The sequence below is a fragment of the Aulostomus chinensis genome, chromosome 21 (assembly GCF_037954235.1).
Source record: "Aulostomus chinensis isolate RoL2024-O1b breed Wild chromosome 21, RoL_Achi_v1.0, whole genome shotgun sequence".
In the NCBI taxonomy this organism is placed as follows: Eukaryota; Metazoa; Chordata; class Actinopteri; order Syngnathiformes; family Aulostomidae; genus Aulostomus; species Aulostomus chinensis.
In genome coordinates, this window is record NC_141340.1 from 21,051,167 (window position 1) to 21,075,814 (window position 24,648).

A 24,648-nucleotide genomic window follows, 5' to 3' on the forward strand; every position below is an offset into this window, starting at 1 on the left:
TTCAAGTCGCCTCCAGGCAGAACCGCGTCTCCTCCTGGTTGGAGACTCGCCGTGTAGAACGATGATGACCATCTAACGCTGTTTTCACACTCATGTTCCTTTTTGCTCACATCTGATATTATGAGGCGGGCCGGCCGGCAGGGTTGTGACATCACAAACAGCTGGGAAGCTGATCCTGGTGATCACCCAGAGTGAACAAATCGTGTGTCCAGCAGTTTAACATGGGTTTGAGGGATTTCATGAGGTAAACCCTTCCCAGACACACATAATATTCGTTAAAAGTATTGTTGTATGCATTTATACTGGTATATTGGCTTAATCTATAAAAAATCCATGATTAATTGATCAAATCAATGACATCATAGATATAAGAACAACAATAAGAATGTAGGGACATCAATCAGCCGTGACCATCGGCCATTAAAATGAAAACTACAGAAGCGGACAGGAGTGGATGGCAGCTGAGGTGATTCAAGTGTTGGACCCAGACGAGACTGACGGCTCCATAGTGGCCTTGAGCTGGGCTGTCACTGGTCCCTCCAGAACCTGGGTCCCTGGTGTCAGGCAGATGCTTGGCAGAAGCAGATCAGAACCTGACATGATATTAACAATCGCTTCAAAGCCCAAATTTGGGACCAAAAATAAACAAAAAAATTTTTAAAAAAAAATCCTCCCTGAAATCAGAAAAGGACACGATGAAAAACAAATGAGAACAATCCAAGGTGTTCGTGCTAACCTGTACCCACGCTAACCTGTACCCACGCTAACCTGTACCCATGCTAACCTGTACCCATGCTAACCTGTACCCATGCTAAACTGTACCCATGCTAACCTGTACCCATGCTAACCTGTACTCATGCTAAACTGTGCCTATGCTAACCTGTACTCATGCTAAACTGTACTCATGCTAAACTTTACCTATGCTAACCTGTACTCATGCTAACCTGTACCCATGCTAAACTGTACCCATGCTAACCTGTACTCATGCTAAACTGTGCCTATGCTAACCTGTACTCATGCCAAACTGTACCTATGCTAACCTGTACTCATGCTAAACTGTGCCTATGCTAACCTGTACTCATGCTAAACTGTGCCTATGCTAACCTGTACTCATGCTAAACTGTACCTATGCTCACCTGTACTCATGCTAAACTGTACCTATGCTAACCTGTTCTCATGCTAAACTGTGCCTATGCTAACCTGTACTCATGCTTGAGTGTGAATAGTTGTCTGTCTCTGTGTGTTGGTCCTGTGATGGACTGGCGACCTGTCCAGGGTGAACCCCGCCTCTTGCCCATAGCTGCTGAGATAGGCTCCACCCCCGCACCACCCTTAACAGGAATAATCGGAAGAAAATGGATGGATGGATGGATGGATGGACCCATGCTAACCTGTACTCATCTATGCCAGTAGAGGATGGTGGTGGTGATGATGTAACCTTGGCGCCACCTTGTGGTATGAGGAAGATTGTGCAACACTACAGAGGACATTCTCTTGAACATAGACGTGCAATCTTGAGGGGTTAGTCGTTACATAGTTGGCCGTTAGCTAGTAGCAGTTTGTAGTCTGGCTGACCGATCTACTTGCTCTGAACTTGATTCTGTATTCATGACTTTGCTCCTCTCATAAATCACTTTTACAGACGATTCTTTCTGTGTCACATCACGACTTTCATCCTTCAGTTCAGCCTGAAAATCTGCCGCTAAACCCTCAGCATCTGTGAGGCTGCGTGACCAAATAGAAACACGCAAACCCTCTGATGCCTGGCAGGCCACCGCCAGAGTTCCTGCGATCTCATTCTGTTCTGTCTGATGGTCCAGGTGGAGTCATCACCAGGTGTTCTCTGGCCGGCCCCTTCCCTCTGTCTGCTGAGAGGAGGTTGGTGGTCCTTCCTCAGGGACTCTTGTCTGTCCCCTCACAGGACTTTGAGCTGAAGGACTCTCCTCTCCCAGGACTCAGTTCTCTTCTCTTGCCCCCTCTTTGTTTCTGTAGCAGTGTGCTAATCCTTCGCCCTCCCGCCTGTTTGAGATGGTGGTGCAGCTGGTTTTTGAGCCCACCCCCCTTAACCCTGGAGTCCCCAGATAAGAGACTCACACCACGTGAGACCAGACAGGTTAAAGGTCATGTCGGAGCTGCTGGCACATCCAACTTGATGAAATGCAAGCGTGCTTCAGAACCATAAAAGGTTCTAAAATCACACACAAGTGCAGACAGCGATGAATGAATGGTGACATCAGATATTAGAACGTTCAGAAAGGTTCATAAAAGGAGGATGATTCTTTTATGATGTGCAGCCTCTGAAACAGCCAGCAGGGGGCAGCACACTCACAAATAGTCAGAGTCATGATGGATGTACAGATTTTTTTATTCCATACAAACTGCAGCATTAGACAATTGCTGAAGCCGTAAACCATGTTGCGCGCGCACACACACACACACACACACACACACACACACACACACACACACTAAATCCTGCAGGGAGATGACACAGTAAACCACTGACACAGGATTCACACAGTCAATCAAAAATGGGGGGTGGGGGTGTCACATCACAATTTAGCATCGAGGGAAGTCAGGAGGGTTCAAACCCACGACTCCCCTCCTAAAACGGCATATTGTCTTTGACTACTAGAAAATATAAATTATTCCTACAGTACATTCTCTAGATGAAGACCCTTAAATATGCATTTGCCAGGTCAAATTATGGTGTGCGCAGGTCCATGCATCCACATTATGTACATACATAACAATAAATATCGGGTATAATCACAATACAGCTTCATGATGGATGTCTGCCTGTCTTTGAGGAGGAGGAGGAGGGGAGGAGGGGAGGAGGGTGCAACAGGAGTCAGCATTCACAAACCAGCAGAGACAAAGTATTCATGCACTTTATGTTGTGATTAAAGTGACTTTGGGGGTTGCCGTGGTTACTTTGGTTTGGATGAGAAGAGAAGAGAAGAGAAGAGAAGAGAAGAGAAGAGAAGAGAAGAGAAGAGAAGAGAAGAGAGGATGTTTGGACACAAGCACCAGTGAGCATGTCATCCAGGCTTCAACCTGACTCACAGAGGGGGGGGGCACGGTGAAAGATGTGGACCGACAGATCAAAAGCAGACCAACATTCATTACTTCTCTCCACACTGACAGTGAAACCCCTGGTGGAAGTTCATCTTTTGACCAGTCAGCCAGAGAAGGGGGGGGGGGGGGCAAAGAAAGGCGGGTGGATGAATAAAGGAGTGAAGGTAGTGGGTGAGAGAAAGAGAAAGGGGGGGGGGGAAACTAATCCAAGACAGGACCTAGTTTTGGCAACGTGGCTTCTGGTTGCTAGGTAACAGTCTGTGAGGACAGAACAAGCCTCTCTTTGAGGTTGTTCGTCTCCAAAATGAACAATTTTTCCCCGCCTCCACCCTCGGCCTCCCAGAAGAGTCTGTGAATGCTGGCAAAGCCAGGACCAAAGACCTCCTCTCTTTTTCCCTGCAATGCCTAGAAAGCATTCCTGGCTGACGAGAGAACAGCATCATCATCATCATCATCATCATCATCATCTATGATGTGCGACAAACTTCCAATAAACACAACACACCGCACAAGGATTCCTCGTTCAAAACAAAACAAAAGGCGTTGGAGAGAAATTCAACTGAAAACATGACACAAAGTATCAGCTCATTAAAATTCCATTCATGAAATATTCAGCCAACCCAGATATCAATGCAGCCTCATCTGGTTCAGACCGCTGCACCGTGGGTATGTGCGTGTGTGTGTGTGTGTGTTCTACGTGATGCAGAGGGAGCAGCATCAGTGCAAGTCCTGCGGTGTGGTTCTGGTTCCGTAGGAGCGATGGAGCCGCAGCCATAGAGGGAACAAATACACGACCCTCCCCTTCAGAAGGCCTCAAACTAAACTCCGATCTCGTGGCCTCAGTTCATGTTCTCTTGCTCTCGAGGAAGCGACTGATCCCAACACGGTCCTGCAGGCAGGCAGGCATCCGCCTCCTTGGAGTTGGATGGTTCAAAGCAGTTAGTAGCACTGCTGCAATGGGTAGAAGTGTGGTTCTAGTGGTGGGGGGTGAGGGGGGTCTGCTAATGATTCACCATTGGCTCTTAAACATGCCCCCCCCACCCACACACACACACACACACACACTGGAAGAATAAAAATCGGTAATTCAATCTCAGCAGGATCTGATTGTAACAATGCTGCTCTTGTTTTGGTGCAACACAAACACGTCTGCAGGAACACGGCCATGTTGGCCAAGAGGCTGAGGGCCGGGGGGGGGGGGGGGGGGCAGTCTATTAAAGCTCAGAGCTGAGAACCACTGAGTTTGTGTCTGTGGGGGCTACAGCCCCTCAGTCAGCGAGCTCCTGATGAAGGAGAGCTTGAGGAAGCTGACAGCAGCACCGGGGCGAAGCCTCATCATCGCCACCGCTCTGATCTGTGGAAGGTGAGCAGGGACGTGTATCTGGACTCTAATCAGAGGTTTGTGTCCCATTAAAGCATAAACTTGAGCCCAGATACCTGAAGGTAAAACTCGTCCACAAGTCAAACACTCGAACACAAACACGTATGAATCAAAATCCTCGAAAATCAACACGACCACATCTAAGTGGAGGACAGAGCAGAAAACTCCTCAGAGTCCACGACACGTCTCTGGAGCAAACTGTCCTCAGATTAAAGCGAGCAGTCAAAACCACCGGCACCGTCATCATACAGAGGAGAGCGACGCCCTCTGCTGGCAGTGGTGAATATCACCACAGGAAGTGGGTGGAGTGGTGGAGGGATTGATTGACAGGCCACTGCATCCACATTTGAGAATTCCAATCCAACGCAGCGGATTCATCTGACTAAAATAATCTCACAGCAGCATCACAGCCCTCTGGGCTTGCCAGGGTCAGATCACATGCACCGGCGTAGCAGCAGCCATGTTGGCCCAGTGAAAGTGACCCAGAGCAGTCCCCGTCTCAGCTGTACAGACCTGGTTTCATGCTACCTGCTTTAGGACTACACACGACATTTAGCAGTCCAGCATATTTACACTGACGCTTGTGCTGATCCCTTGATTGATGTGCACTTCCTGATTCAGGAACCTCAATAAATGAGCTCCAGAGAGTGGGAACAGAGAGAAGGAGGCTCCATCCGAGTCGAGGTGGACCAGCAGGAGAACCAAGTCCTCCTTCAAATGAACTGACAGTGGGAACACACACAGAACCGGGCCCATTTCCTGTTGGCCCACTTTGAGCGGACTGAGTTCTGACTTCAAGTGTAAAACACTCAAGATGCAAATAAACTACATTTTTATCAGGAAAAATATGCAAGTCAAGACTTTCAAATTGAAGTCAGTTTGAGGTTCATCCAAATTCAACGACTTCCTGTTTGATGTTTGATGCTGGACTCAACGGACTCCCACGGGTGTGTCAGAGGGAACCCGCCAGGTTTGTCCAGGCCAGCAGCTCATCGTTATCAGTCCCGAAGCAGTAAAGCCTGTTTACTGCGCTGTTAGAGGAAGGAGACATCCAGCAGGCCGAGGGGAAAGTCTGAATGGATGCTTGATAAGGTGCTCGGGACAGAAGGGTCGACTTTGCTAATCAGAGCGCCGATAGCTTATCAGGGGGAGTGTGACAAAGTTCTGTGTGTAGTGGCACCTGAGTTACCTGCAGCATGTCATCGTCACTCGCTGAACCTCAACGGATGCGCGCAGACGTGACGCTGCAGCGGCTGATGTGTGCCGCAAACCTCATCAGGGCTGCAGCGGCGAGTGTTTGGCTGATATTTCATTGATAGAATTTGTATGAAGCTGAACGCTCCACAGCCTCCACCTGCAGGGCAGCCCGTGAAGCTTCAGCAGCAAAGCAAAGTAGAATAAATACCTTCATCAACTCCTGATCCAGTTGCTCCGCTTTTACAGATAAAATACATACAGTACTTATTTATTTCTGTCAACAAATGCTCACTGTTCTTTCATAGTATTTCCATATGTACACTTTCAGTAGTTGTTACATAGATAGTATTTCAGCACAGTAAAAACGTGAAACCACACAGGACAGAGACGCACCAGAAAAACCAGAGGTTTGGCTCGTGGGTCGCCGCTCACAGTACTCGCTGATGTTTGTGTCGGCTTCCTTCCACTGGACGGGCGGTGAACTAGAGTTTAAAGTTCCTGCAACAAAACTCGAAGAGGCCTGGAATGAGACTTGAAGCTCTGTCACTTCCTCTATTCAGAGACAGCTTCTGAACGCAGAAACGATTCTGGAGGCCAGGCTGGTGTCAATCAAACATCTGTTCTCAACAGATTCAAAGAAAGAGCACAACCATCAGGAGGAGAGAGTGAAGGTGTGTGACTCCTCCAAAGTTATCCAGGTGTTCCTTGAGTACCTGGATATCACTCTCATCTTAACCTGTCCATCATTACTGGAGATATCCGGTGGTCACATGACCTCCTGGGCTATTTCGCAGCTACAACCATAGAGCTCCATTTTTTGAGTCAACTACAGACACTTCATTATACTGAAAATACCTCACAACAGAGGTGCTTTGGACTGCAGGAACACTACTGTGACATGGAGCTCTCTGATAACCTGAAGGAGTAAATGTTTCTTTTCTGTCCTCAGGCTTGATATTCAGAACCACCGGTGCCGTCATTCACACTGCAGGAGGAAGATCATCTCTGTGCTGTTCTCACATCGCATTTTGGATTTTTGCAGATAAAGGTTTGTTTGTCACAGAGCTAATGACCATTTTGTTCAGCACGATCACCCACAACTGAATGCCACGTTTATGATTCTATGGGGTGCAAATGCAGTCGCAGGAGGTAAAGCGTGACCTCAGCGTCAACCCAGCAAAGCTTCTGTCTTCTCTCAGGTGTTGAACGTCCTGGACGACTTCGTCTCAACTCTTGAGACGTCAAACCTCAGCGTTGAGTGAAGCGTTCAAGAGCAGAGTTCAAATGTATTCACAAGCTCAGGCTTTTCAGGCTTTCAAACAAACAACCAAACTCCCACAAACCTGAAATCCTTACAATGCCAACTCCTGTCCAGGTTTCTAGGCTGGCTCCTGCGCCGGCAACCAACCCGACAGAAGCCGGCGGGTTTTTTTAACGCTTTACAGAGAGCACTGCTCCCTGACCTCATTCCCACAGAGAAGCTAAAACACAGCGTAAACCGTCTCTGCTCTCTTATCCTGCGCACTGGTGCCGCCGGTTGCAGTCTGACTCTAGTTTGGGTCCCCATGAATATGCATGGGAGCTTTGTGAAAAGGCGTTCTGTCAATGTGCATGTGAAAGTGGCTTTCTAGAGCGGGTGACCGTGCGAACGGACGCTGCTCTCAGCAGGTGTGACAGGCTGAAACTGAAAAGACTGCAAGTCTCGGTCCAGGTGCTCACTGACAGCAAAGCCTGGATGTGACCAAATGAACCAACCGGACTCTGCAGGATGTGAGTTACAGGACTAACGGATGCAGACTAGGGCGTATCTTAACCTTTGACCCCAGACTGGAGGGAGAGGCTACAGCCTGGACAGTTTGCATACACTCAGCAGAGGGGGAAGCCCTGAGGGAGACCCACCAGCCAAACCATTGATTTTTCCTCTCCTGCCTGCCACAGATAGAAGAAGCATTCAGAGCCTTCAAGACACTGACGCTGTCAAGCACACTGAGTATTTTTTGAAACATTCACTTGGTAAACCTAGAAAGTATTTCTTATCATCTCAGAACAGCAGCGGTTTTCACTGAGAGGACTATCGTTCTTCCTTGGCTGTCCTCACTGGGACCCACAGTGTGAGGTGTTGCATCTTCCAGACTCCTCCACGCTTGGGAGCAGAGGTGCGAGGCAAAACACCCTGACGGGTAAGAACAACACAGTAGCAGTAGTTTTACTCCATGATCCAGCTCCAACTGTGGGACTGTGTCTTGTATTGCTGTTGCATGGATGAGTCCGATTTACAAGTGCACCCCCACGACGACTCCTGTCTCTCTGTGAGGGGAAAAAGGAAAGGCTTCCTTATAAATAAAGGTTTGATTATTAATCCCAATTCCGCTTTACTGCTGACCATAACGTTCTGTGTCACAGTCGTCCAACCTCTCTGTAACGCTACAGGTTTGACAGTATTCTTAAAAAAAGCCAGTGATAAAATCAGGAACTGAAAATAACAGCTGTATCAAAAAGGTTCCATCAGTGCCAAAGTCCATCCTCCCCTGTTTTTAAGGCAACCAGCGAGGTGCTAACAGTAGAGGGACATCCGACTCCGCCGCATGGCCTCGCTGATCAGGTACGCTGGGCTGACCTCGGGTTCCTCTGTCATCACCTCAATGTTCTGCCACTCTCCACACTGGTTGGATTTCTTAATGGTGTCCACCACGCAAAGAGCATAGAGACAATCCTCGAAGGTGGCGGCCATCGTCAGAGGCCTCCCGTCCCACGTCCGCCGATCATCCTGGTCCTGGAAGGCCTGCCGGACTGCCTGGATCATACGGATCGTTCCGGTGAGGTATGGGGACGGAATGTCACTGAAGGCCTTCTCTGGTAAGGAAGCCTTCTCAAGAGGCGTGTTGTCTTTGAGGAGGAGTTCAGGGCCTCCGCCACTTCCTCCACCCCCGCTGTTCTTCTGTCCGTAAAGGTCCGTCCCCATGACTGTTAACCTCCCAACGGTCCCCACCACAATCACCTCCTGACGAAACTCTCCCGGCACGTTGAAGTTCAGCGTGACCGTGCAGCAGGCGCCTCCCTCCAGAACCATCTGGAACGTGCAGAAGTCATCACTGGTGATCTGACGGATGCCCCGGATGTGGTCCGTCTGTTTCACAAAGGTCTTCAGGAAGCCGTGGACTTTGGCTGCACGTTGGCCCGTCAGAAACGTCAGCAGGTCGATGATGTAACTGCCCACCGAGTGCAGGCCGCCACCTCCCATGAGGTCGTCACAGCTCCAGTTGTATTTCTTCCCCAGCAGGCTTCCACTGTGGACCTTTAAACAGAGACACAGTGACGAGACCTTTCTGACACCATGGCGCATTTGTGTTTCACTTGCTAGTGGTCGTGATTAGCTGCTGGTTGGTGCTGGGGTCAAACAGCAACCAGCACACCAAAGACACCACATCTTTGCCTGGGATAGTTATCATTGTACCAGTGCGTCTCCACTGATGTATTTCGATGCACATTATGAAGTACTGCATTAAAAAGATTCATGGAAAGGTCAAACAAAAGAACTGCAATGTTGCAATCATGTTTTATTGCCCGCTTCAGGTGGCTGAAGAGTAAACTGATTATGCATCAACTTGCTGCAACATTTACACGCTTGGCCTAAAATTCACTTGCTGATCCAACGAGTCAATGTTGTTGGTCTGGTCAGTGGCAGTAAAGCCATGGGCCTACCTGAGCCTCACAGACCAGAAGCTCCCCGATGTATCCTTCCTCCAACAGCTCCTTCATTCGTACGAAGGCTGGCAAGAACCGTAGCACATTTCCCATGATGCTCAGCAACTTGGGGTAGTACTGTGCTGCTGACATCATTCGAAAGGCATCCAGAGGTGTGGCTGTCCGGTCACAAATCACGTTTTTGCCAATACCTTGAGAAAGAGAGGACAGTTTGGAATGAGCAAGTTTTTGTTGCTGATGAATCTTGTTGGTTTTACAGCGGGAACGACAGGATGAAGAGAGGATACAGGGATCAATGGAAGGAAGGGGGGGGAGAGAGAGAGAGAGAGGGAGAGAGGGAGAGATAATGTGGTCAACACTTGCAGACATAATATCCTCTGGAGAAAGAAACACCCTCGATGAAACAATGCAGAAACTCCCAGAACAGTTAAGTCACGAATTCCTCAACTTTTTCTGCACTGAGTCATGAGAACTCAGAAAAAAAGGAAAACGTGGTTTTAAACACTTTCAGATCTGGCATGAACACGGAGAAGCCTTGATGACACAGTTAAAGCTCCACAGCTACGAGGAGATTAACATCAACCTTCAAATTCATTTCCACAATTAAAACGCGGAACCATAAAACAACAGCCAGGATGCGAGTCCTGCCAAATGTCTTTTTAAAAGGGTTGGCACGCGTTCGAGGTGTTGGAAGTCATTGCTGTCTGGCTGGGAGGTGAGACGTGGGTGTCGTCACCAGCGCACATGCAGAAAGTGCAGAAGCCGTGGACGCGCGGAGCCCGAAGGCTTCCAGCACCTCTCCCGGTGGCCTGACCTGTGCCGGCCGTTGCGTCCCTGCTCTACACGCCAACCGCCATCACTGTCAGGATCTGTTGATTCTCTCAACTCCTGTCTGCTTCTAAAATCTCCCTACGATGTTCGATCAAGAACATACCATTTCTTGCTCAAAATATATTTCCATTATTCAGTGCAACACCGAAAATCTTGAAAAGGAACAAGTACAGTACAATATGTGAAATAGGGATATAAATACACCGTCGCAGGGCCTCTCCCCTTCCCGCTGAGGTACTGCACAGCCGGCGACAACTTTAGATGAAACTTTTCAAGGAAGAACCTAATAATAACAGCCTGAAGTAATCTGATTATTGCAACTACAGCTGCAGACCTCCAGCTCCCTCGGAATCAGAGAAGGTGCTGTGGCTCTTCCAGTAAGCATTCATGTACGAGGGCGGGGAGTAGCGGCGCAGTCAAGCACGGGGCAGTCAGAGATGTCTCTTTCACTCAGCAACATTTACATGATAAATTGACAGGTTGAGCCAGTGTGACATCATCTTATTTAGCTCCTATTCACTCACAATGTCCTCTACATATAAAAAATGAATGTAAAACAACAACAAAAACGAACTGAACTGAACCCAAAAACCATGAACCAAACCAAACCAAACCACGGATTCTGGGGAGGAGAATAAAAGTACATGGTTTCAGGAGCGCCTGGGGTCACCTGACAGGGTGCTGACCGGCAGTTCCCTCGCGTGTTCTGCGCTTACAGCAGAAACTCGAGACAATTATAAGGGGACAAAAGGCACTCACTCTGGGGTGGATAATTCTGAGCTCCCTGCTGTGGATGTGGTCTGGATCGGACTCTCAAGTTAATCTAATTATGGAATGAAAGCTTTGAGCCAAACTGTTTGCAGGCAACTGGATCCCAACATGAAGGGACCCGGGATGGGTGGTTAGGATCCACTCCGCTCCTCGTCTGCTTGCTCTAAGTCACTCGTGTTTATGTGCAGATCTTGACAGCTAAAGAAAAACACGCACACCCAACAAAATGTCGCACAAAATTCAGAGGTGCAAGGCCAAATGGACTCATGACAGAAGAGGAAAGGCCGGCAACACTCGCGTCCTTCTGCGCTCAAAAGAGCTTTTCAATGCACGCAGGGCCTAATACAATAGGGCGAGTATCTCAACTGTCCAAAGTAAAAAAATGCAAATAAAAATGAAAACTTGATGCGTTTATCTGATTTATTGAATATCTCTGATTGATTAACTGATTGACTACTGCTGCGAGTGTGTCTGCTATTTAAATGCATCACTTCCTGTTTTAGGCTGCGCACTGACGAAGACGCTGTTGAGACCGGTCTGAGTTAAGCCCTGTGAGCGTTAAAAAGCTCTTTTGAGCGCAGAAGGACACAAGTGGTGCTGGCCTTTCCTCTTCTTTCTTCTCTTCTTTCTTTGCAGATCACAATAGAACAAACCGGTTCAGGTCCAGACTGCAGGAGCAATGCTGACAGGCCTGATCAGAGTAATTTTGGCCCCACCTGGTGAGGGCCCAGAATCCTGCCGATGAATCCTGCCTCCACATTCCAGCCCCTACTTGGAGTGAAAACCAAAATGCTGCCCAGCTTCCAGTCCTGGTGGAGGGTGGAGGGGCTGTTTTGGAAGTGAAACTTCCCATGCTAATCTGCCATTAGCTGCGATCGGCCAGGCAAGGAAACTAATCCCTCTGACCCAGTTCAGAGGAGCAGCGAGGGAGCCCCCACCCACCACCACCCTACCCCTGCAGACACACAAAGCCAGGCAACAACAGTACACCCCATCTTCCTTTGGCAGCCTAACAGCAAACAGATAGTGGGGCGATGCACTGCCCTGGGTAAGGCTCCTCCGGGCAAACGCTAAATGCCGTGTGATGAATGCACAAGCATTCAGCCGAGTGTTTAGAGAAGATCTGTTGGGCCTGGAGGCAGCGCTGACTGGCCCACAGTTACTCTCCTCCTGATTGGGCCAAATGCATCGGCGCCTCTTCCGCAAGGTCACAGATCAACATGGTTTAAACACAGAGACCCTGAACTCCCCACTGAGCTGAGCTGTCATCTCACACTTTAATCTTCACAGAGACAAAGACAGACACTCCAACCATGATTGTGGCACACAATCCAGCTGGACAACGCCGATAAGACAAACAACTCAGCATTTGTTTTCTAAAACTTCCTGTTCCTCCTGTGCAAACATGACCACGGCCTCGCCCAAACTCCCTCCACGTGTGTCTGGCTCCTCGGTTCTGTTGACCTGTGTGGCGACCGCATCATTTAGGGAGGGGGAGATGTACAAAGTAGCGCCAGCGTGGGATCCTACACCTCAGCTCCAAGGGCCCCGTCTTCAAGTCATCAATCCGGTCTTGTGACCAGCATGACAGTGCGTTCCTGCTCCAGTTGTCAGCTACATGACTGCAGCATATAAAATAATATACTTCCTTTTATTTGCCTGTAATTTATTGGGCCCTCTGTCGCTGCTCTGCAGCCCCGGCAGCCCTAACTCTTGGCTGGAGTGGCCCAGTGGGAGAGCAGTAATGGAGCAGAAAAAACCTGCAGCGCAGCAGCTCCGTCCCTCCACATCAATAATTCACCCACACGGCCGACTCTAGCTAACCCAGATTCTTGAATGGCAAGACCAGAGAGAACACATGCAACCTATAGGCAGAGGAGCCATGATGGCAACACCGTCATGAATGAAGTGTAAAAGTCACTGTACGTTTCTGTAGTCTGGTATCGGAGGAATATCGTGTTCCGTGTGATCGTGAAGACTCCTGAGGGAAATCTCCACGTCTCATCCAGCAGGTGCCATCAGAAATCTCGGCTTCCTCCGATGAGAAGCGCTTCCGTCTGCCGCGGTGCCGTCAGGTGTTTCTGATGTGCTGAGAACTGACACCCTGTCAGAGCCGATCGGCCGACCTCACGGAGTGAAACCAGTCCTGCTGCTGTGTGACAGACCTCACAATCCAACCCAGCTTCCTCTGCTCCTCCACTCACAGTGGCGCTGCTGCCCCTCACATCAGGAGACGCTCCTCAGGAGTGACTGAGCTCACAACGAAAGAACATCGTCTTTGGAAGATTACTTGATGTTTTCTAGGTATTCATTTATTTATTTACATCTGGTGGGACAAACTGAACCTTGGGGTGAGAAAGATATGCCACTGAGCCTGACACACACACACACACACACACACACAAAACTATGTGATCATTCTCCTCCATAATTTCGGCCTCACAATCACCAGGAAAGTAAATTAATTCCTCGATCTCATTAAAGGGAGAAGAGAATGCGGCAGAGCTGCATTATCATTAATTGGATGGAACAGAACAGGATTATTACAGCGTTAAGTACCAGCCATTGTGTGTTAGCATAAAACAACTGCTGCCGACGTCGACAGCAAACTGACACTGGGATTGAAGGGGACACAATTCTGGAGAGAACAACCCGTTTCTGCACGTTTAGTGGAAGCGTTCACTTCAAACTAAAGAGCTGCGCTGGTTCTCTGGTGGCCCTGCTGCAGAATTGGTGTTTGAACTGTGACTAGAAGTTCTGTCTGGCTACTTCTGCTGATGTAAAGCAGGACGAAACAGGGAGTTCTGGGGGATTTCTCTGCAGCCGGGAGAGGCCCAGCATGCGTCTGACAGAGAAACTCACGATGACGACTCCTAACTCATCCTGTGGAGCTGCTGTGCCCTCACACCTCTGGTGAGGCTGCTCAGGAGCCTGATGGGGAGGAAGGAAGTGCTGGAGTTGGCGTCTGTGCAGGAAGGTCAGGTTGAGTCTAAGTGAGGCCAGGCTGTCAGACTGTACATGTAACTACTCATTGTTTATTGTTGCATCAGAGCAGTGGAGAAATGTGCAGCTGGGCTCAGACACTGAGGAAGCAACTGCTGTTCTCCACCTTTTAGAGGGAAGCAGCCTTCGTCCCTCATGCAGCCCTGGCAGCCAGCAGCTGGGAGCTCCACAGAGCCGCGCCAGGTGGACTCACAAGGATGTCCACGCTTCATCGTGACAGGCGACACAATAGGCCCTCCGCTTGAAGGAGCCAGAAATAGACAGGTGGAGGCCATCTGCCACACACGTGCTCCTGCTGGGCGAGGGTCAGGAGAGGAGGAGGAGGAGGAGGCTGGGACGAGATTGTAGGATTCCAGCTTTCTTCTGAAAGGCATCTGTTTGCTCATGTAGAATGTGATGCTCATCACGCATGCTCTCCATGCTGAGTGTGTATTATCATGCATCCACGCTGGGAAGCTTGTTTATATTCCTGAGAAATTCTGACCAATCAGGATGGGTCATTGGATCTGGAGCTAAAATGCTAGTTGAGGTATTTGCTGGTTCCTTCGATGTCCAGTAGATTTACTGTGGAGTGGAATTCATTCAGTTCCAATGGATCACGTCTTAGGATGCAGAGGTGTGACAGAAATCAAGTCCATTAATGGGAGACATCAGTACATCTGTATGAGATATGCATGTGTGCGTACATACAGCATGTGTGTACATTGACATACCTGTATTTGTACCTTCATGCGACCTACAGTGAGTCAGAAGCAACACATGTATCAAACACTCACCTGGAGCTACACGTTTCTGAACAGACAAAACAGTCCTCCGCTCTGTTGTGAATACACTGAGGTTTATACCTGAGTACACAAGTATTTAATGTGTGTGTGTGTGTGTGTGTGAGGGAGGAAGAGAGAGACAGAGAGGGGGAGAGAGAGAGAGTGGGGGAGAGAGAGAGAGGCAAAAAGGAGTGCACAGGCCTGAAAAGCACACAGCATCCACCACCACCGAGGCAGTGGAAAAATAATCTTTGCTGCTTGCATGGGCACGCACGCACGCACGCACGCACGCACGCACACACACACACACACACACACACACACACACACTTCACCTGTTTCTGCAAATCGATGCAACAAAAGTATAAAGCTGATGAATCAACTGCCTTCTCCTGGAGAGCCTGGCTCCCTGCGTGTCAAACAGGCTCTGCTTCACTGAAGCCGCCTCAAACAAACGCCGCTCATCTTTCTGCTGATTATCCCAAATTCAATTTAGCTTGAGGCAAGGAGGGACTGGGACAGAGGGACACACCAAGATGTGTTCACTTGCTGGATGTAAATCGGGGAAAACAAGCTTCCTGCAGACTGGTCTGCTCTTGTCCTATCACAGGTGTGGAAATAGCATCGTAACCAGCAGAGATGATGACGATGCTCCACGCTGTCCCGCCGCTGACGAACAAACCTGTATCTGAGCCTGAGGGTCAGCGTGTCTGATCAGCCTGTTGGACCTGTGTGTGACAGTCACACAGATCAATAATTCATTAGCTGAATGAAGGGCTGACCCGTCGGACAGGATGATACAGTAGCGAGGGAATGAGGGAGCAAACTCGCTCCAATAGCATCAGCTGTTTGTAGGTCAGAGCGGTGGGCGGGATTTCTTACAAGCAGAAGTTTCCAGCTGATGCTCTCTGGAGGGTACTGGCATCATATTGGACCATATGACCATAGAACAGGAAGCTGTAGTCACATGGTCAGATCTCTGACGGGTCCTGAAGAGTCTACAGGCTGAGTTTACCTCATAGCGCCACCTGGTGGTTACAGGAAGTGATATTTGACCACAGTCCAGCATTAGTCTGCTCCTTCATTAAATCCTAATAAGCTCTCACACACACACACACACACACACACACACACACACACACACACACACACACACACACACACCTCAGTGTGCAGGAGTGCAAGGGTCAGCTCATCACGGTTTGTTCTAGGTGAGGCTCACCTTGGTGGGGGATGCCTTCTCTAGCTAGCTAAAGTTACCGTGGTAACAGGGTACTAACACAAGACAACATGGCAGGTTAAGAGTCCTAACACTCACTCAGCAAGATGGTAGGATGTCGGACCAAGCAGAAGAGGCCAAACGTGAACTGAAACCTAGGGGGACACGTTCCATCGCGCTGGCAGACGATTAACAGCAACAATCTGAGCTGTTAGCCACGTTAGCATGTTGTCATTTGTAGCTCTCATCAATATCTGACTGATTCCAAAAACCATGCACACTCAAGAAGACAGAAAACCCGAACCCTTCAAGAGAGCATCTGCATTCTTGTGTGTGAGATTCTGCTCCTGTGGAAGCCAGTTTATGAGTGAACCCCATGCGGGTCAGGCCAAGTTCAGCTGCTTGGTCTCCAGACTGCTGGGAGGATTCTGGTGCTGCTGTGTCCTTCTGCTCGCGCTCAGTCTGGTCAGACAGGAGACGCTACCAGATGGACTCCATCTACTCCACTGATCGAGCCGATAAAACAACAGCAGGTTGCATTTAGCGTGTGTCGCTGTAGTGGAGCTACAGGTCCATTAGTGCACACTGATGGAGGGCATTAATCTCGCTCAGCCGGCTAATGCCCCAGAGCTGCAGGAGTTTAGCATTCCTAAAAGTGCTGCCATTAACCCCTGCAGCAGCGCTGCTCGCCGGACGCTGCGGGGATGAACAGCGGCCTCCTGTCTCCTAATGCGTGCACTAACGTTGATAATGGCTGCTACGTCAGCACAGACTCACACTGGACAACATTACCTCCCAGTCAGGCAACGTGCTGCTGCTCTCCAGGAGCGCACGCCGACCTCCAGCGGCGACCAGATCAGGTGAGACAATCACACACAGAAAACACCTCCAATGACACGGAGGACCCTCCCTCTTCCTCTGCGCTGCTGAAACCCCTTAAGTCATTGAACATGAAAATGCGTTCTGTTCCTACTGAAAAAACGCAGAACCAGAGGAACTCAGAGAGTCATTGTAGAGCGATGCTGATCTTGAACGCCACAACACTCTGAAAGCTCTCGGCCGCTCATCCCAGCGTCATCATCGTCAGCAACGACGACAGAAATGACAGGCGGGTCTTGATTTGCTGGGCTGACACTGATCTGTACTCAAAAAATGGCCGCTCTCTACAGAGACTGACGCCATGCTGACGCTATGGTGCATCGCTACCTGCTGGTTGAGGTGAACACAGCTGAAGGTCCTTTAGCAACATTACTTGCTGTAAGCACGACTACCTGGACACCAGTCTTGGCATGTTCATCATGTAACTATCGTATTTTTTCTGAACACATGGTGTGTTTTTTGTTTTTAAACCTGACCAGGTCCACTGCTCCTGTGGGGGGTTCCTGTCTGCCGCCATCTGTTCTGTGGAAAATCACGCACCGTTCAACAGGCCAAACCTCCGCTCCCCCTGTGCAAATACCGTCATATACATATTCACCGGTTCATTGTCAGGAGGGTTCGATGGCATGAAAACAGACACCGCCCACGTGGTGACGCCACGACGTGTTGGACCGATCAACACAAATATCAGCCGGCATCAAGACGCCGAAACAACACAAACTACAAGAGGAGCTTTTATATTTGCAGCACGGAGGACACGTGCAATCAGGCCTCCACCTGCGTCCTCCCAGGTCCTCAGGGTCCAATTAACTGCTGAGTTGAACTGCTGCTCCTCTTTCTAATCACTCTGGTGCGCGTGCGCACACACACACACACACACACACACACACACACACACACACAGGCTGAGACAAATAAAACAAGGCTGCCACAGAGAAGGCGGTGTGCCTCTTCACACCCTCCCTGGTCCAGTGTGTGGTCTTGTGCGAGCAGCCTGCACGCGTCTTTGTCAGGTGCAGGTCAGGCAGAAAACCCACGGCTCCAAACACCCGCCACGCTTTTGTTGAGTAAGTGGCAAATGAAAGCGACTGACAGAGCAGTTCACTGTGTTTGCACAGGGATCGCTGGTTGGTGTGCAGACCTGCATGGTGGCCCGGGACCCAGCGGATCCAGTAATTAGGATGCAGTAACAATTTGGGGAGGACACATCAGCACAGACCAGCGACTCCTCGTAAAACTGTTGTGGGAGGAAAGATCGAGTGAACAAAAGCAGCTGGTCGCTGTCATCAATAATACAACAGTGATTCCACGTTCCACGGGGACGTGACTCTGGCGGCGGCCGGGCCACAGCAGACCGAAGCTCACAGTTGAGGATGGAGGTGATGACAGTGCAGGTAGAGAGCAGCTGGCGCCGTGACGTGGAGGAGGACTGGTGCTGGCACCTCCTGAAGGACACAACAGGACGCTCGTCATCTGTCCTCTCTCGTCAACGTGAAGCACACGACTGATCGGCTGATTCTGATTTCTGATCAACATTTATCTCGCGAGGCAGCTGGAATCATGAGCTCACACCAGAATCCATCTTGCCAAACTTCAAGCTATACATTTGTGTCTTGTCCCAAAGTTGTTAGGGCCAATCAGCAAGCTTTGAGGGAAAAGGGGCGTGGTTTAGTCATGATGACAGTGTGACCATCTGTTCAAAATAACAATGGCAGCTCCTGAAGAGGTTAGCATAGATGCTAGAGCAGCACCAGAGGTGGATGGTAATTCTTCTTCACCACTGGAGACTTGTCTCCATGGAAACCAGGTTGACTTCAGCTCCTTGGTGAGTTTGTTGGTCTGACTGGTTGGATTTAGTCATGATAGACAGATGCTTCATCCAATCACCTGCCATGTGTAGATTTGCCTCCCTTTCACACCGGTTCTTGGGAGAATGTCCCAGATGGGTCTACTCTGGCGTTCAACCACTAAAACCACAACAGCGACTTCTTTCATGAAGCCGATTGATGCAGTGAGTGAATTTCCTCTGCAGCAGGTTGAGCTGATGGCGTCTCCCTCACACGTGGGGACTGAGGCGTATTTTCAGCAGCGCAGACGCTAGCGACTGATCACAAACACATTACAGGAATTCTACCTGCAGGTCTCTCTGATCTTCTCGCTCTTGTGCAACTCCACTGTGTTTCCCGTCACTTTGATCATGCAGCTGCTACACAGGACTCCCCTGATAGCGAGGACACACGACTCTCCGTTTTCACATTACGATGGTATTGAAAAGAGGTTGTGGTGAATGTTATACAGCCGAGACATAAACTGAGCGAGGACGTCGGCACTTCCACAAACCTGTCTGCTACCTCAGCACCATGGACAGCACCGGTCGTTCTCACACTGAGCGGTGAGGCTACCAATATTCCAGAGCCACGATGGGAGATTCTACTGGATCCTGCACAGACTCTGAGTCAGATAAAGGATCAACGAGTCAGGAGGCCACAAAGCCCCTCCACCCCGGCAGTCCACTGGGAGAGAGCTGACCGCAGGTCCGCCAGGCCTGCATTCAGAATGTTTTACGGACAAGAGTCCTTATTTGTTGCTGTCATTTGACCAGGAGCACAGCATCATCATAGATCAGGACCCACCCAACAACAGGGCAGAGGCAGTGGGGGTGGGGCCCGTTCAGGTATGCCTGACATCGGTGCAGTGAGGTGTGGACGTTCAATGACCAATCCGGCGCTGACGACTGACCCGCTTTCGTTGGCAGCAGTCAGGGTCACGAGGGCCGTCTTAGGCCAGGAGACTTGAATGATGGTGTGACGAGCCAAGCTCAGAATGCTAGTGAGTTCACTTAAAACCCCTCCCCTCATCTACTGACCCACAGGAAGAGGAATACACACCTACGCACGGATGCAACCCCCACGGACAGGTCTCTCTTGTCCTGAGCTCACAGCAGTGAGGCACACCGGGAAGATGAAGATGGAGCAACTTAGGATATCAAGAGAAACTTTTAAATCCTGAGGGCAGAGGATCCTCAGGAGCCTGACACGAACCGAGGGAGATCAAAGTCCTGAGGCGCACAAGCAGCTGAGTGACATCAGCTGTGGACGAATGGACGAAGATGTGTGTCCACGCGGCGCTCATCCTTCACAGCTGAGTGGCCCTGAGGCTGCGGCAGATGAACCATCACTATTCAGTGAGAGGAAACACACTGATGCTTGGCCGAATCTGGACGGTTGTCATGGTGATAATGCACCCTTCCACCCCCACAACCACTGGGGTCAAAGGGGGGGGGGGGTGAGGCTGAGGTGAAGGACAGGGTGATGGAGACATGGAGGAGGATAGACTTGCACCTGTTATCTGAGTGGTGTGTGAACGTGTGAGAGATTCGCACTGCACCGTTGCACTGTGACCTTGGAAACATGGAGGAGGAACTAATTGGCGCTGAGCTGCGGGAACTTGTGGCGAGCTGTTGCGGCAGCAGTCGGTTCTTCTCCTCAGCGAGGGTCAACCCTGAGACGCCTCACAGAAACGCCTGTAATTCTACGAGCGTCAAACACGTCCAGCATCATCAGTGAGACACAACGTTTCCCTGCCTCCATAATCAATCTTGGCCAGCTGACACACGGCAGTCAGAGCAGCTTCATCAACGCCGCACAGAAGAGCCTGAGGTGACCTCCACCCTGGACGCGCTCCGGCCCATGAACATACCTTCTCTGGCTTTTTGGGGCATTTGTTTCTGCCATGATTGGATTTGGCTGATGTTTGTAACTCACGTTGGCTCAGAGCCGCAGACACGGCGGCGCGACAATGATGCTTTTATGTGGAGCTCTTCCAGGATGTGTGATAAACACGCTGTAAAGACGCAAAGCAAATAGAGAAATCTGCACGCAGTAGTGGGCGTGGAGGTTTGTCTGCGGCCTGAGACCCCCACCAGCTAACCTCCTCCGGGATCCTGACGGGTCACGCAGTCGTCAGTGCCGGGCCGGCTCAGAGCGGCATGAGCGCCGACATCCACAAGCAAAGAGCAAGTTCATTTATCTGGGCTGCAAATGGGCTTTTCTTCATTCTGTGAATCGCAGTGGAACCAACAGTGAATGACCTCCTAGAAGCAGAGCTCAACTGAGTGAATGCTTCCATCTTGTTCGTGTGTATCTTTGATTATTGGCTGGTCAAGCCTCACAACTTTCAGCTCGGGGTTTCCAGCACTCTTTCATTGACCTGCTTAGTTCCAGGATGCCTTCGTGGTCCCAATTAACTAATCAGATCTCACAGAATCTCAGTATGAGTTTCCTGACATGGCTGCTGTCACAGGTCGTTCATTAGAGACTCTGGAAAACAGCGGCTAATTTCCTCCGAACTACCATGTTAACCTTTATCGTGCACACACACACACACACACACACACACACGTGGATCAATGTGATGCACTTCTGATCACTGATAAAATACCTGAAATTCTTTCCCCCGAGCCTCCTGATTCAGCCGAGCGCGCTCGTCCTGAGCTCATATGTACGATGAACCTTTCATCTTCATCATTTCTCCTTGGTCTTTTTTCACACAAATAATCAAGAGGAAGAAGAGGAGGAAGCTGCCGTCCCACAGGAAGTGAAGCCACCGGCACATATGCACAGAGGACGAGCATGTTGGCGGGGGCTGGTGTTCTCTCACCGTGTGGGTCCCTCTCTTTCAGTTGGGACCAGTGGTGGGAGGATCTCAGTGACTTGTGACGGCCTGGATGGAGGCAGCACAGCAGGAACAGAGGTTCAAGATGGAGGTTCAAGCACGGCCCACCGGTCCAGATATCACCCAGGTCAGAGCTGAGCCCTCGCAGGGTGGGAGACTCACACGTTGCTGTTAGCCAGCCTGTCAGGTCAGTCCCGACCCCCCAGGAGCTCAAGCTCTGCCCATCCCAGGCTGAAACAGTCCTTTACTAGCAACTTCCTTCCTGTTACTTCATCAGTGTCACTTTTCTGGAGGAGACTCAGGACTACAGGCCGGTGGTGAGGAGAGGCTCAGCTTTCTATTTAACCTAGCGAGTCCCGAACTACTGGAGCTCACCCATCCATCAGATGGTGCGCGTCCCACTTCTGTTATAACCAGCAAGATACTGGTGTTTCTAATCCCTGCACTGATCAATAGTTTCGGTATTACAACGACTGTGTAATCTGAGAAGCGTCACTGGTGATGTGGAAACCCGGAGAATTACCGCCTACCTCCACGTTTCCTCTCTGCTCTTCAGTGGAGCACTTTTGGTTTTAGTTTTACATCCCACAACTGTCTCCGTTTGGTTTTGTTGCCCTTCTCCAGCACACAACAGCAGACGCCTCTCATTTCCCAAAATGCTGAAATATTCTTAGAATCACTGGATTAGTATTCACTTGTGGAAGGGCGTGCTTATTTTCTTTGATATCAATTCTGTTATTTTTATTTGACGAGAAGGACAGGCACACAAACATCCATGTTTACCAGGTTTACGGATACACCGTTTTCTTCCTTAGGAAGATGAAACGTTACCTGTCTGAAGGTGCTGTTGGACAGGACTCAGTTTCAGTCTGAATTTATAATTTAATTGTTTGCTGAGAATGATCCAAAATTCCATAGAATAATGTCAATATCAGGTTTATGATATAGTGGAAAAGATCATCAGCATAAGAGGAAACTGCCCCAACCCAATTCTGCCAAAATGGTACAAAGATCCCGAGTTCTGTTCATGAAAGAATTTTCACAATACTCCTTTGAAAGCAGCTTCATCTGACGGAGGGACTCTTCAGATTTCCGGAGGCGGTTTAGGTCTCAAAGATCTTGTTCACCTCTTGGGGATTAGAGACAAACCCACTGGCCCACCTCTAATCTGAGGGATTGACAGGAGCTGGCTGGAGGTGGAGCTGCTGGGCCACACCCACCAGAGAGCCACACTGAGGACCTGAGATCACTTCTGATCAGGAATCACTGAGATCTACAGCCAGCCATTGCTGCAGGTCTGATCATGTGACTGCCAGGGACCAGGTGACTGGACGGTTGAGTCAGCGGAGGACAGCAGGAGCAGACTTGATGCCGATGTAGGACTGAGTCATGCATGGCAACACACGGGGGGGGGGGGGGGGGGGGCACAGAAGGAGGAAGAGAGAGAGGGAGGGAGGGAAAGAAAGAGGAAAGAGGGAGGGAGAGAGAAAGAGGGAGAGGGAGGGAGGGACTCGTGTGCTTCCATCTCTTAGAGGTTTATGTTGCACGACTCTTACCAGTGAGAGGTGGTGGTAGAGGTTCACATCACTGTGTGTTTGCAGGAAGTGATAAAACAGGTCGCCCCCCCACTAACACACACACACACGCACACACACACGCACACACGAGACAGGAAATGAGACCAAAATATCATTTCCTGCTGTAGCTTTATTAATGCAGTTAACACTGAAAGCTTCATTATTCCCATGTACCTTGAAAAGGGGACAACATAAACATAGATGTGGTAGTAGTGTTAGTACTACTAGTAGTAGTAGTCACATTTGTAGTAGAAGTACTCATATTTGTTGTAGTAGTAGTCATTTGTAGCAGTGTGAGAACCCTGGGAGGGACGACATCAGGCCTCACTTGCTCAACAACCATGACTGACAACCTTGCTGCTCTCAGATCAGCTGCTGCCTCTGGTCCTCTCTGCCACTGATGTCCAAATAGGACACACACACACACACACACACACACACACACACACACACACACACACACACACACACACACTGGTGGAGAGGCTGAGGGCCATAAATACAGAAGCAGATAAAGTTCATGACACACCAGCGAGGGAAGTGTGTGACCGCAGTGGAAAACACATAGATACACACACACCACATCATGCCTGTGTGTGTGTGTGTGTGTGTGTGTGTGTGTGCGTGTGTGTGTAAAAATACTGCACAATCCCCTCATGCCTGTGTCTTCGTGCTGGCATGCCAGCTTGTTGACTCTAGGTGTGTTAGTCAGGAACTGTGAGAAACGACAGAGGAACACAACCACACACACCTGCGTCCCGCCTCCTCCACACGTCTAGCTGCTCTGAGCTTTCCTCTCACTCAGAGCGATGGTGGCGGGACGGGGCCGCGACCATCGTCAGCGCTAACGCCTGCCTTTGCCCAACACCAAACCAACGCTTCATGTTGGATTGACTCTCATTGGAAGCCTCTGCTTTGCTGGTCCGGCACCGATGTCATCCAGCTGGTCACAGCTGCAGACGTCACACGGGTGGTGACAGGCAGACGAAGGTTTGACAGCTGTTACGCAACATTTCTGACTCTCCTGTTAATTCATTTACAACATGGCCGACCGTGGAGGAACCAAAGTCCGCCATCTCAATCTGACGACAGACACCGGCGCCAGTCATTGCCTCGCATCTCTACGCTCTGACATCAGACCAAATGTGCATCTATCTCCAGGCTGGTACGCCTGATGCGTCACCATGCCGACAGAGCAGAGCGTGTCGGGAGTCAACCGCCAGGGTACCAGCAGCTGGTCACTGCTGTTACTCTCCTCTGGTTCCAGAGCAAAACTTCATAACGCGTTGGCTGATTGTTGGTCAGAGCTCATTGATCGATTACTGATTAATTTATGGCGATTCTGAGGCGCTGATCCCGCCGAGTCAAAGAAAACATGTTCAAAAAGCTCTCCATGATTTATATAGCGACCATCACCGCCGTCCACTTCCTGGTACGGATGGTCTGGAGGGTAAAAGAGCGTTGTCCCCGACTCCAGTGAACCAAGCAGAACCTGACTCACTAACTCGCCCGTCCACTCGCCTGCCCCTGGATTCATCACACAAAGAGGTTCATCAACCAGAGTTCACC

At 49.9% G+C, this 24,648-nt stretch overlaps 1 protein-coding gene across 1 annotated transcript in view; it reads right to left on the reverse strand.

Annotated features, from left to right (window-relative positions):
* Window positions 1-2,384: 2,384 nt before the first annotated feature.
* Window positions 2,385-24,648, reverse strand: part of gfod1 (glucose-fructose oxidoreductase domain containing 1) — a 35,214-nt gene continuing 12,950 nt past the window's right edge. Inside the window, exons 2-3 of the mRNA XM_086191836.1 lie at window positions 9,359-9,552; window positions 2,385-8,951 (exon numbers count right to left, since the gene is read on the reverse strand). Of these exons, the coding sequence (XP_086047962.1) occupies window positions 8,211-8,951; window positions 9,359-9,552 (935 nt within the window). The 3' untranslated portion in view covers window positions 2,385-8,210. The remainder of the gene's footprint in view (window positions 8,952-9,358; window positions 9,553-24,648) is intronic.